General features: G+C 46.7%; 1 protein-coding gene across 1 annotated transcript in view; it reads right to left on the bottom strand.

The window, feature by feature from the left end:
* The window catches only part of SLC27A4 (solute carrier family 27 member 4), a 29914-nt gene extending 16797 nt beyond the window's left edge, over window positions 1-13117 (bottom strand). The window contains 4 exon segments of the mRNA XM_070955609.1: window positions 682-1076; window positions 4037-4203; window positions 4606-4720; window positions 13001-13117. Coding sequence (XP_070811710.1) covers window positions 682-1076; window positions 4037-4197 — 556 coding nt within the window. The 5' untranslated portion in view covers window positions 4198-4203; window positions 4606-4720; window positions 13001-13117.
* Between the last annotated feature and the right edge of the window lie 865 nt (window positions 13118-13982).

Raw genomic sequence — 13982 nt, 5'->3', positions numbered from 1 at the left:
GGTGAGCAAAACTGTGCACAGTAGTCTTAGTAAGTGGCCTTACTAAGGGTTTATAGAGTGGTATAAAGTAATTCACATGATGTATTAATATACGTGCTAGTCATTCCCGACTCTAGGGGGCGGTGCTCATCTCCGTTTCCAAGCCGAAGAGCCAGCGCTGTCCGAAGACGTCTCCGTGGTCATGTGGCCGGCATGACTCAACGCCAAAGGCGCATGGAACGCTGTTCCCTTCCCACCAAAGGTGCTCCCTATTTTTCTACTGGCATTATTTTTTTTATGTGCTTTCGAACTGCTAGGTTGGCAGAAGCTGGGACAAGTCACGGGAGCTCACTCATTACACGGCGCTAGGGATTCGAACCGCCGAACTGCCGACCTTTCGATCGACAAGCTCAGCGTCTTAGCCACTGAGCCACTGCTCAAGCATTGCCTTTTTTGGCTGCTGCTGCACACTCTCGGCTCATATCTAAGTGGTTGTCCACTAAGACTCCAAGCTCTCTCTCAGTTACTATTAAGCCTGGTTTCTCCCAATCTACATGCGTATTTTTGGTTTTTCTTGCCTAAATGTACAACTTTACTCTTCTCTACAAGAAAAGAGTCCGCCATCTCTGGTTGACCATTCAGAACCAACCCAGCCTCTGATCTCCCCTCCTTTTTCCTCTTCCCCCACCCTGTGGTCCTCACCTTCCGCCAGCTCGCTTCCAAAGATGACCGCCTTGGCGTGGGAGATTTTGACGCAGTGGACCAAGGATTCTTGCCGCACGTTGGAGTTGAGGAGAGCCACCTCCACCCCGATCTTGGCCAGTCCGAGCCAAAGGCCGACGTACTGGTTGCAGGACTCCATGAAGAGGGCGACGGCGTCCCCCGAGCGGAAGCCCTGCTCGTAGAAGAAGTTGGCCACCTGGTTAGAGTAGACATCTAGCTGGCGGAAGGTCCACGTTTCTCCTGTGCCTTGGAAGATGAGGGCCACTTTCTCCGGGTGTCTCTGCACCGTCTGCTGGAAGAGCTTGGGGATGGTGATCTGACGTCTCACGTACCACCAGATCTTCAGGCGGGTTGACAGGACAGTTCTGGCGGTCCTACCAAGAACGGGACAAAATGCAGAAGGGTCAAGTTAAATGTCTATGGAGATTCTCAGACATTCAGGTCATGGCTGTCCCAAAGGTGCTTTTTCAAGAGGCAACTGGACTTTCTGGTTTTCCTTGAAGAGGTTTCGCTTCTCATCTGAGAAGCTTCTTCAGTTCTTCAGAAGGCAACTGGACTTGGTTCTTCCTTGAAGAGGTTTCGCTTCTCATCTGAGAAGCTTCTCATTCCCTTCTAGCACTGATGATGCTACTTAGTTGGGGCCACGAAACGTCTACAAGAAAACCACCAAGCTCGGAGAGCACCCACAGTTCTCTTTCTTCCTCTTCCTCCTTCCTCCTCCTCTTCCTCCTCCCCTTCCCCCGAAACCTCATTCCTTTCTAGCACTGATGATGCTACTTAGTAGGGTCATAAGACGTCTGCAAGAAAACCACCAAGCCCAGAGATCACTAAGCACCCCACAGTCCTCCTCCTCCTCCTCCTCTTCCTCCTCCTCCCCTTCCCCCGAAACCTCATTCCTTTCTAGCACTGATGATGCTACTTAGTAGGGTCATAAGACGTCTGCAAGAAAACCACCAAGCCCAGAGATCACTAAGCACCCCACAGTCCTCCTCCTCCTCCTCCCCTTCCCCCGAAACCTCATTCCTTTCTAGCACTGATGATGCTACTTAGTAGGGTCATAAGACGTCTGCAAGAAAACCACAAAGCTTAGAGATCACCAAGCACCCCAAGCACATTCATTCTCCTTCCCCTTCCCCTCCTCCTCCTCCTCCTCCTCCTCCTCCTCCTCCTCCTCCTCCTCCCCTGCTTTGCCCCAAACCTCATTCCCGTCTTAACACTGATGATGCCACTAAATTGGATTAGGAAACACCACTTACGGAAAGAGAGATTTAAGTTAAACCCTGTCTCGAAATGAAGGAAGGGTCAAGAACTTTCAACAGGAGCTGGGCCAGAAAAGACTCTCGTTCTGGATTGTTCGCCTTGGCCAGGGGGTGAGTCTAGACAGCCTCAAAGAAGCCCCACCCCACCCCGCCTCCAGCATTTAGAGTTCAGTGAATACAACTTTTTATTGTCAACTTTGGACAAGGTTTTCCTCAGACGCTGGAAACTCCGCAGAGGAAATCACTCATCGTCAACCCCCCACCCCCAAACATGCACCTCCAAACCACAGCTTAGCAAGTGTGCAGTGCAGTGCACAAATACACACAACACACGCACAAAAAAACCCCACGCCTCCAGTTCCATGTCGAAAAGCGAGCCGTGGCGAATGCAACTGCTGGTTGCTGATGAATTTTTTTTAAAAAAAAACGTCTTGCACAACGTGTGGCCCGGCCTACACAAGTTGATTGCGGTTGTCGGCTTCCCCTGGCGTCCGTCCGACAACATTCGGCACGCCTTTTGTGGCGCCTACCAGTTCCCAGGTTCAAATCTCTGCAGCGTTGCAAATTGTCGGCTTTTATTCTTATTTTTTTTTCTTTTTAAATTTTGCCGGAAAAACTGGTCGGGCCAGAAGAATACGACTCCTTGGGATTGGCTTTAAGTGGGTTGTGGTGGAAAATAGGCATGTCTGGGAAGAAAGATGGCCGGGGGGGGGGGGGAGGCTTTAATAAGGGTCAGTGTGACACAAAATGGGTCTTCTGGGAAGATTTGGTAGCTGTCTCGAGAACGAATCACGAGCCACATTTTTTAAAAAATTTAGCCGAAAGAGATGGCTACCTTGCATTTCAGGCAAAAGGAAAAGGTTTTTCTTCGTAGTGGTGAGCCTGCGGGACTCCCTGCCTCAGGAAATCAGAGCGGCCACCTTTTCTGACGTGCTTTGCCAACCGATTAACCGACATTCCTAATTGAGAAGGCGTTCGACGCGCAGGCAGCCCACGCTGGGCTGATGATATCTGTCAGCGTTTCCTGAATCTGCCTTTTCGTGCCTTTTCAACTCTGCATATATATTTTTTCCTCTCCCAAACCCAAAAGTCATTTTGCAGAGGGAGAGTTAATAAATAAACACAATAACCCCTGAAAATCAGGACACCATGCTGAAGGTTATGCGGATGCGAAAATAAATAACATTTCGAGCCCATTTTCTCCTCTTTGCTCTTCTTTTCCAGCACCCAGTTGGAAAAACAAAAATAAAATGAGAAATGCAACTGAACAAATGCAACTTTGTTTTTCAAAGTCAAATCAAGATTATTATTATTTTGTTCCTTTGTGCCTATTTTCTAACTGCTAATACCCAAAAGTCATTTTCCCTTGAACCTGGTTATCGAACAAGCTCAGTTTTATGGCGCAGAAAGAATGCCGGCAAAGTTTTGGCTCACAGGTAGTCCTTGACTTATAACAGTTCGTTTAAGGACCATTTCAAAGTTACAACGGCACCCCGAAAATGACCGTTTTTCACATTTACGACCGCTGCAGCATCACGTGATTAAAAATCCAGATGTTTGGCAACTGGCTCGTATTGATGACAATCGCAGTGTCCCAGGGTTACGTGATTCCCCCTTTGCGACTTTCTGATGAGCGAAGTCAAGGGGGGGAAGCCAGATTCACTTAACGACCCTGGGACTAGCTGAATAACTGCAGGGATTCACTTAACAACGGTGGCAAGGGAGGTTGTAGAGCGGGGCAAAGCTCACTTAACTGCCTCCCTTAGCAACAGAAATTTTGAGGTCAATTGCGGTCGTAAATCAGGGACTACCTGTATCCAGTGATGGGATTCAGCCGGTTCGGGCTGGTTAGGGCCGGTTCGGGCGAAAATTGCCGGCTGGCCCCTCCTCTCCCAGGAGTCCCCACGTGCCCCATTTTGGCTCCCAGGTAAGGGAGGCCTACTAGGCCCAAAATGGGGCACAGAGGGTGTATGATGCCCCCCCCCGCCCCCGGCAGCCCGTTATCGTCCCCGGGAGGCTGCAGGGAGGCCTCCTAGTATCCAAAGGGAAAGGAAGGAAGGAACGGTGTGACTTACGTAGCATCTCGTTTGATGGTCTTGGCGAAAATGCGGAGGAATTTCCATCCACCGGAGCCCAAATAGAATATGAAAAGGGCCGGCAGAACCTGAACCCAAGGCAGGTCAAAAAACAGCCGAAAAATGACGGAGAATGAAAGGAGGCTCACCCAACGCTTCATATTGGCCTGAAAGAAAAAGGAAGGAAGGGGAAAAAAAAAAAAAAACAAGGGGAAAAAAAATCCCATTTTAAATCACCGGAGGTTTTCAAGAAGAAACTGGACAGCTCTTTATCCGGTTTGGGGTTGGACTAGAAGACCTCTGAGGTCCCCTTTCCAACCCTGTTATTCTAAGTAAGGCACCGAAAGCGATGCAGATAGAATATATCCAGCGCAAATATTTCTTTTAAGGTGGATGAATTCATCTCTCTTTGCTACATTTCTTCCTTAAATCAATTTTAATACATTGTAAGCCGCCCTGAGTCTCCGGAGAAGGGCGGCATATAAATCGAACTAATAAATAAAATAAATAAATAAATAAATAAATTTTGAAAAAACAAACCAAACCGTATTTAATTGGATGCAACGTACTGTGAGAAAGGCAGGTTCCCGATCGTAGTTAATCCTCCGATTAGTAAAATTTTTCCTTCGCTTCTTTCTTCCCTTTGCTTTCCCCAAATAGAGAGAACTCTGTTAGGCTCATCACCTGATTTAAAAAAAAAAAAAAATTGTTTAAAAAGTCCAAAGATTTAGGTCAAAAGTCCAAAGGCATTCCAGGACACGACAGCTGCTATTACAATAATTATTATCTTTTAATTATGATGACGACTCTGGTTTTCTTTGATGAGGGGAGATGCTATGCAAGATAAGATCCCTCTTGAGTTTTTCCTTGCTAGGTCATCGCTGAAATAGTCACGTTGATCTCCAATCTTTATGCTGGTTATGACGGTAATAAAGATTGATTAGGATCGATCTTTCCAACTTTAGGAGGTTCAGAAAATAGCAGCGGTAAAACCTTTGCTCCCAAGCTGGGCTCGTTTCAATTTTCTGAAAGGTAGATACTCACATGTCTATTATTTACTTTAAAAGGTAAAGGTTCCCCTCGCAAATATGTGCCAGTCGTTCCTGACTTTAGGGGGCGGTGCTCATCTCCGTTTCAAAGCCGAAGAGCCAGCGCTGTCCGAAGACGTCTCCGTGGTCATGTGGCCGGCATGACTCAACGCCAAAGGCGCACGGAACGCTGTTCCCTTCCCACCAAAGGTGGTTCCTATTTTTCTACTTGCATTTTTTTTTACGTGCTTTCGAACTGCTAGGTTGGAAGAAGCTGGGACAAGTCACGGGAGCTCACCCCTGTTACGCAGCACTAGGGATTCGAACCGCTGAACTGCCGACCTTCCGATCGACAAGCTCAGCGTCTTAGCCCCTGAGCCACCGCGCCCCATTATTATTTACTTAGTCAAGGCCAAAAGAATCTTATTTTAAATAAAGCAGGCCCAGCATACAATTCTACCTTTCTTAGCTGAATATCAACACCAAATCCAGCAAAGTCAAATGTCAAAAGTCGATGTAAAAAAGATGTGGAGACTCTAGAAAGAGTGCAGAGAAGAGCAACAAAGAGGATTAGGGGACTGGAGGCTAAAACATATGAAGAATGGCTGCAGGAACTGGGTATTTCTAGTTTAATGAAAAGAAGGACTAAGGGAGACATGATAGCAGTCTTCCAATATCTCAGGGGCTGCCCCAAAGAAGAGGGAGTCAAGCTCTTCTCCAAAGCACCTGAGGGCAGGACAAGAAGCAATGGGTGGAAACTCATCAAGGAGAGAAGCAACTTGGAACTCAGGAGAAATTTCCTGACAGTCAGAACAATTAACCAGTGGAACAACTTGCCTCCAGAAGTTGCGAATGCTCCAACACTGGAAGCTTTTAAGATGAGGTTGGATAACCATTTGTCTGAAGTAGTGTAGGGTTTCCTGCCTAAGCAGGGGGTTGGACTAGAAGACCTCCAAGATCCCTTCTCTGTTCTTCTAAACTTTCTAAAAGACTTTCTAAAGTCGGAAGTTGAGACTTCAACCCAGTCAGCAAATTTTAAAATGGCAAAGACAGCAAAAAAAAAAAAAAAAATTGCTATCAAATGAAAGACTTTAACTAAAACTATTACGTTAATTAAGTTAAATTAATAATAAGTCTTCATTTCAGTATATTAATAATAAAAACATTCCACTGCATTTATTGGCGGTTCATTTCACTGTAAATCACATCGAAGGCTTTTCAGTGCCCGTCCTGAAGAAATAGCGCTGGGAAAATCCAACTTTCTCTTCCTAAAGTGGAATTTTTCAAATAGTGAGTCTTTGGGGGGCGGGGGGGGGTTTGCGAAAAGAGCAGGGAGGTGAGGAGGTTTAATTCCAAAAGGTAAAAAATAGAGTAGAGTAGAGTAGAGTCTAGAGTAGAGTAGAGTAGAGTAGAATAGAATAGAATAGAGAATGAAATAAAGGATAGGATAGAATAGGAGTAGAGTAGAGTAGAATAAAATAAAATAAGGACTGGACTGGACTGGACTGGAAGAGAAGAAAAGAGAAGAGAAGAGAAGAGAAGAGAAGAGAAGAGAAGAGAAGAGAAGAGAAATCAAAGTAGAATAGAATAGAATAGAATAGAATAGAATAGAATAGAGAATGAAATAAAGAATAGGATAGGATAGGATAGGACAGGATAGGATAGGATAGGATAGGACAGGAGTAGAGTAGAATAGAATAGAATAAGGACTGGACTGGACTGGATGAGAAGAGGAGAGGAGAGGAGAGGAGGAGGGGAGGGGAGGGAAGGGAAGGAGAGGAGAGGAGAGGAGAGGAGGAGAGGAGAAGAGAGGAGAGGAGAGGAGAGGAGAAGAGAAGAGAAGAGAGGAGAGGAGAGGAGAGGAGAAGAGAAGAGAAGAGAAGAGAAGAGAAGAGAAGAGAAGAGAAGAGAAGAGAAGAGAAGAGAAGAGAAGAGAAATCAAAATAGAATAGAGTAGAGTAGAGTGGAGTGGAGTAGAGTAGAGTAGAGTAGAATAGAGTAGAATAAGGACTGGACTGGTCTGGATGAGAAGAGGAGAGGAGAGGAGAGGAGAGGAGAGGAGAGGAGAGGAGAGGAGAGGAGAGGAGAGGAGAGGAGAGGAGAATAGAATAGAATAGAATAGAATAGAATAGAATAGAATAGAATAGAATAGAATAGAACAGAACAGAACAGAATAGAATAGAACTTTATTGTCACTTGAAATCAGTGGTGGGTTGCCCCCGGCTTGGACCGGTTCGCAAGAACCGGTAGTAAAACCGGTGGGAGGCTCCGCCCACTGACCCGGACGTCATCATAGGTGATCTGCGCATGTGTAGAAGAGAGCACGCAGGCGCGATGCGAAACCGATAGTAAAGGTAAGTAGAAGCCACTCCTGCTTTAAATGTACAGTAATCAGTATACGTTCAAATGAAATTTCGTTGAAATTTCATTCAGCTCTCAAAAGACAACCATTATGCATATATAACACACCCACCCACACACATATATATATATAAGCAGGAAAAATGCAGAGTTTAACCCGACGCTGGGGAAAATAAAAATTACACCTTCTCCCGGCTTATAACTCACATGCCTTACAATAGGGAAGTCAAAAGTTCCTTACAGGATGAAAAAGTTTTTAAGAAAAGGCAAGGCGTGCTAGAAACGAATTAAGCACCAGGATTTAAGTCACGCTGGCAAAGCTAGGAAGAGCACCGGCTAAAAATGTGTGATAAAAAAAAAAAGAAAAAAATTAATTAAAAGATTTTGCTCCGGGGGGCATCTTGGGGCGACGGGGAGAAGGATTTGCAAACCCCCTCCAAAAAGAGATGACAGATTTCATCCTGTGTCTGCTGGAATCGAGAGAGAGAAAATATTTCTCCTATCGACAAAAGGACCTTTTAAATCCCCTTGGTTTCACATCTCAACCACAAAAGTTCCCGGCTAATCAATGTTACAGATAAATAAAGAAATAAAGGTTCTTTGTCCTAGGACCTGTGATGTTTGGAAAAATGTCTCCAAACTTCATGTTCTATGGAGATTCTCAGTCCTCCAGGTCATGGCTGGTCCAAAGGTGCCAACCGGATTTTGTTTCTCCTTGAAGACGTTTCGCTTCTCATCCAAGAAGCTTCTCCGGTTCTGACAGAAGAAGCTTGTTGGATGAGAACTCATCCAAGGAGGTTCTTGGATGAGAAGAAACTTCTTCAGTTCTTCAGAAGGCAACTGGACTTTTGTTTTTCCTTGAAGACATTTTGCTTCTCATCCAAGAAGCTTCTCCGGTTCTTCAGAAGGCAACTGGACTTTGTTTTTCCTTGAAGAGGTTTCGCTTCTCGTCCAAGAAGCTTCTTCAGTTCTTCAGAAGGCAAGTGGACTTTGTTCTTCCTTTCTTTCGCTTCTCATCCAAGAAGCTTCTCCGGTTCTTCAGAAGGCAAGTGGACTTTGTTTTTCCTTGAAGAGGTTTCGCTTCTCGTCCAAGAAGCTTCTTCCGTTCTTCAGAAGGCAAGTGGACTTTGTTCTCCCTTTCTTTCGCTTCTCGTCCAAGAAGCTTCTTCAGTCCTGACTGAAGAAGCTTCTTGGATGAGAACTGAAGAAGCTTCTCGGATGAGAAGTGGAACGTCTTCAAAGAAAACCAAAGCCCAGTTGCCTTCTGAAGAACTGAAGAAGCTTGTTGGAGGAGAAGCAAAACGTCTTAAAGAAAAAACAAAAGCCCAGTTGCCCTTTGAAAAAAGCACCCTTGGGAGACCCAAACTTGGAGGATGGCAGTTAGAAATCATTCCCTCCCCTCTCCCAGAAAGAGGAACCTCAAGATAGTTTTCCTCATCCGAGATCTTCATTTTTCCTCTAATATCTATCCTCCCGTCTCTATGGTTCCCACCATCTCTAGTGAGTTTTGAACTCTCTCTCTCTCTCTCTCTCTCTCTCTCTCTCTCTCTCTCTCTCTCTTACCTGTTTGCCCAGGACTGGTGTCTTAGCTTTGCTGGACCTTCCAAAACTTCCTTCTTGAAGGCCACCTCAGGATCTAATCCGTAACCACGTCCTCTGCTGCTACCTTCACGAATACGCTCGAGGATTGTGAGCAGAGCCTTCCTTCCTTTGCATATGCTAACCAGGCGTCTCATTTTTCAGCTGAAGCATCCTTTTATTTTTTTATTATTTTTTTTCCCAGGATTGCTTTTGACAACGGGGCCGTGCCCTTTTCTCCCACATTAGATGCTCAGCCTTCCCATCACGCCTTCGGCGGCGTTTCGCTCTTGGGCAACCTTACCCCCCCTCCCCCCGCGGGCCTTTCCATAAAGCTCCCTACTTGGCTAAGCAGAAAAATCAACATGGCTTGCCAACTCTTTGATGGCACAATAACACAATAACTGGATTTGCGGCATGTTCACTGCGAGGAAGGCCGGTTCCCCCTTTTAAAATGCTTAATCAATGCATTCTATCAAGAGCCTTGATAGTACAGTGGTCTAAGCACCCTGTTATTAACACAGCTGCCTGCAATTTACTGCTGGTTCGAATCTCTCCAAAGCTCAAGGTTGACTCAGCCTTCCATCCTTTCTAAGGTAGGTGAAATGAGGACCCAGTTTGTGGGGGCAATAAGCTGACTTTGTATAAATATACAAAAGGATGAAGGCTATTGCTTAACGCATTGTAAGCCGCCCTGAGTCTCTGGAGAAGGGCGGCATATAAATCAAATTTAAAAGAAAAGAAAGAGAAAGAAAGAGAAAGAAAGAGAAGGAAGGAAGGAAGGAAGGAAGGAAGGAAGGAAGGAAGGAAAGAAAGAAAGAAAGAAAGAAAGAAAGGGAAGCTAACTTTGTATAAATATACAAAAGGATGAAGGCTATTGCTTAACGCATTGTAAGCCGCCCTGAGTCTCCGGAGAAGGGCAGCATATAAATCAAATTTTTAAAAAAAATTCTCTTTTTTAAAAAAATGGCAAGCAGCGTAATTGCATTTCCCTTCTTTCTCTCTCAACCCATCTTCTGGATCACCGTTTTTTTACTATCGGCTGCGTTCACACAACCTCCTAACCCTTTTAACGGAGCTAAAGTTTTTTGAATTCACACAACTGCTCGTTTTCCCCGTATACAACAAGACCTTAAATTTGTCACATAGACAGGGTTACCCCAAAACTTTTGAAACCCACAGGGCATAGTCAAGTTTGATCCTGATTTCGGGTTACCCCAAAACTTTTGAAATCCACCAGACAGAATCAAGTTCGATCCCGATTTCGGGTTACCCCAAAACTTTTGAAATCCACCAGGCAGAGTCAAGTTTGATCCCGATTTCCTGTTACCCCCAAAACTTTTGAAATCCACCAGGCAGAATCAAGTTTGATCCCGATTTCCTGTTACCCCAAAACTTTTGAAACCCACAAGGCAGAGTCAAGTTCGATCCTGATTTCCTGTTACCCCAAAACTTTTGAAATCCACCAGGCAGTCAAGTTCGATCCTGATTTCCTGTTACCCCAAAACTTTTGAAATCCACCAGGCAGAGTCAAGTTTGATCCCGATTTCAGGTTACCCCAAAACTTTTGAAATCCACCAGGCAGAGTCAAGTTTGATCCCGATTTCGGGTTACCCCAAAACTTTTGAAACCCACAAGGCAGAGTCAACTTTGATCCCGATTTCGGGTTACCCCAAAACTTTTGAAATCCACCAGGCAGAGTCAAGTTCGATCCCGATTTCCTGTTACCCCAAAACTTTTGAAATCCACCAGGCAGAGTCAAGTTCGATCCCAATTTCCTGTTACCCCAAAACTTTTGAAATCCACAAGGCAGAATCAAGTTTGATCCCGATTTCGGGTTACCCCAAAACTTTTGAAATCCACCAGGCAGAATCAAGTTCGATCCCGATTTCGGGTTATCCCAAAACTTTTGAAATCCACCAGGCAGAGTCAAGTTCGATCCCGATTTCAGGTTACCCCAAAACTTTTGAAATCCACCAGGCAGAATCAAGTTTGATCCCGATTTCAGGTTACCCCACAACTTTTGAAATCCACCAGGCAGAGTCAAGTTTGATCCCGATTTCGGGTTACCCCAAAACTTTTGAAATCCACCAGGCAGAGTCAAGTTTGATCCCGATTTCCTATTACCCCAAAACTTTTGAAATCCACCAGGCAGAGTCAAGTTTGATCCCGATTTCCTGTTACCCCAAAACTTTTGAAATCCACCAGGCAGAGTCAAGTTCGATCCCGATTTCAGGTTACCCCAAAACTTTTGAAATCCACCAGGCAGAGTCAAGTTCGATCCCGATTTCAGGTTACCCCAAAACTTTTGAAACCCACCAGGCAGAGCCAAGTTTGACCCCCGATTCAAACTGGGTCCAAACGTTTTAGCCTTGCCTGACCCTCAAAAATAATGTTGGTTTATGCATGGATTCACCAGGAAAAATCTTAGGGGATATTTCCAGAGGCTTTTAAAAAAAACTTATGTCCGTTTTACCTGCCATCACATCGCCAGATAAGAAGGAAGAAAAACCCCAACCCAACCACCCCCACCTCTCTCTCTCTGACCTTGCAAAAGCCGAAGCAAAGTTTCAGCTTCCAACAGGCGGAAAAATCGGAAGCACGAGAGGCGGAATGGCCCAGAAAACTTGTAAAACGTGATTTGAAATATTGAAGTGTGTTGGCTAAGACCTTCCCACTCTTTGCATTGTGCCAATTATTATTTTTTTTTAAAAGAAATCATTGTTGGGGGCGGAGGAAGGAAGGAAGGGAAATGTCCATTTTAAATCGCTGGAGGTTTTTAAGAAGCTGGACAGCCGTTTATATGGGATAGGGGGCGTTTCCTGCTTGAGCAGGGGGTTAGACTAGATGCCCTCTGAGGTGCCCTTCCCAACCCTGTTATTCTCTCTTCCAAGTAAGGCACCGAAGCGATGCAGATAGAATAAATCCTGTTTTATAACTGTAAGCATTCATTACCGACCTCTCTCCCTAACTGGAAGGCGAAGATGGGCTTTGTAGTCCAGGCCGCTCCGAAGGACTGCGGAGTAAAAGCTGGCTCGGCAGGGTTTTTTTTTGGGGGGTGTGGGTGTGGGTGAGAAGGGGCTCTATTTTGCAACCTCACCCCGCATTTTCTACCGCAGGGGCGGAGAAGAGCTTCGTCCAGCCGTCTGATCCGCACGTTTGATGGCTTAAAAGATGATTTAAAATCCATTGGAGGTGGGGGGGGGGAAAGGCCGCACCCCCGCTCCCCGTTCCTCATCCTATTCGTCCCTTTTCTCCTTCCCCTTTTCCCCCGAATCTTGTTGTGGAGTTGTTGGCAAAAGCTGCACACACGGCAGGGCACCCGCAAACCCACAAACACACTCCTTGCCTATTGCAGTTGGCATATAAGCAGACCAACGCGGGGCACCAGCTCACGTACGGCGTAAGAGGTCTGGAAGAGACACCCCCCTCCTATACTCATCCCAATTTTTTGGGGGTGGGGGGGCTTTACTTCCGAGTAAAGCAGGCCAAGGATTTTGCTGCAATGCTTGGAAAGGGCGGCCGGGGGGGGGGGGGGTGTTTGCATTCTTCACTTGCTGCCGCCCCCCCAGCTGGGTCTGGCGGACCCCCCCACCCCACCCTCATTGGAGAGGGGGGTGGGCTGATGGAGAATACAACCCCCCTTCCCCAAGCCAGGAAGGAGAGTCTCGTTTTGGGGTGAAGAACCAGGCTTGGGGGAGGGGATGACCACTGGGTTATCCCCACCCCCACCCCCAATTCCTAAGAGGGGGGGGGGAAAGGGGGGGACCTCTTCTCTCTCTCTCTCCTCCCCCAACCCTACAATCTTGGCTCCTATTGGTGCCTTTCATTAGAGGAGGGGAGGAGAAGATAGGAGAGGGTGGGTGGAATGGATGGGTGGGTGGGTGGGCTTGAAGGGAGGGGTGCAGCCCCCCCTTTTTTTTGTTCCCCATGATCATATACCCCCTTCAGCAGGGATCCCCCCCCCTTCCTTGAGCCCTGCCCCATCATCACTCACCTGCAACCAGGCTCGGGCGTTCCCCGCATCCCTTTGGAAGCCAAGGGGCTGCGGTCCAGCCCTTGCGCGGCAAGCAGCCTCCAAGCTCAGGATCGGGCGCTGCTTCTTCTTCCTCCTCCTCCTCCTCCTCCTCCAGGAGCAGCAGCTGCTGGCAAAGCCCAAATCTGCTGAGCCACCGGCGTTTCTTCCCTTCCCGTCCCGGCTTGCACCTGCCTGGCCCAGCCTTCCCCATGCGAAGGGCAAGGAAGGGAGGCGGCGGAGGCGTAATTGCGAAGCAGCCGCCGGAGAAGGGATGCTCGCTGGAAAAGCCGCGCCGGGCTCTCTCGGCGCTTGGCGGAGCCCAGAGGACCCGCCAGGGGGCGCTCTCGCACTCGCTTTCTCCCGCAAGGCGCGGCGGGAGTTGTAGTCCTTCCCCGGGTTCCCAGCCCCCCCGGACCCTGGTGGGAAAAGGAGGGGGGAGAGATGGGGGAGGGGGGATCGGATCGCTCCGTTTCTTCTCTCTCTCTCTTTTTTTCTTTCTTTCTTTCATTCTTTCTTTCTTTCTCTTTCCTCTCTCCTTCTTTTTCTTTCTTTCTTTCTTTCTTTCTCTCTTTCCTCTCTCCCTCTTTTTCTTTCTTTCTTTCTCTTTGCTCTCTCCCTCTCTCCTTTTTTTCTTTTTCTTTCTTTCTTGCTTTCTTTCTTTCTTTCTTTCTTTCTCTCTCTTTCCTCTCTCCCTCTTTTTCTTTCTTTCTTGCTTTCTTTCTTTCTTTCTTTCTTTCTTTCTCTCTCTTTCCTCTCTCCCTCTTTTTCTTTCTTTCTTTCTCTTTGCTCTCTCCCTCTCTCCTTTTTTCTTTTTCTTTCTTTCTTTCTTGCCTTCTTCCTTCCTTCTTTCTTTCTCTCGCTCGCTCTCTTTCTCCCTCTCTCTTTCCTTCTTTCTCTCTCTCCTTTCTTTCTCTTTCTCTTTTCTTGCTGTCTCTCTCTCTTTCTTTCTTTCGTTTCTCTT

Source organism: Pituophis catenifer, unplaced genomic scaffold (assembly GCF_029215685.1).
Source record: "Pituophis catenifer annectens isolate HBS135680 unplaced genomic scaffold, rPitCat1.0.hap2 SCAF_17, whole genome shotgun sequence".
Lineage (NCBI taxonomy): Eukaryota > Metazoa > Chordata > Lepidosauria > Squamata > Colubridae > Pituophis > Pituophis catenifer.
Note: the sequence above shows the minus strand (reverse complement) of the source record. Positions and strands in the feature narration are given on the sequence as shown.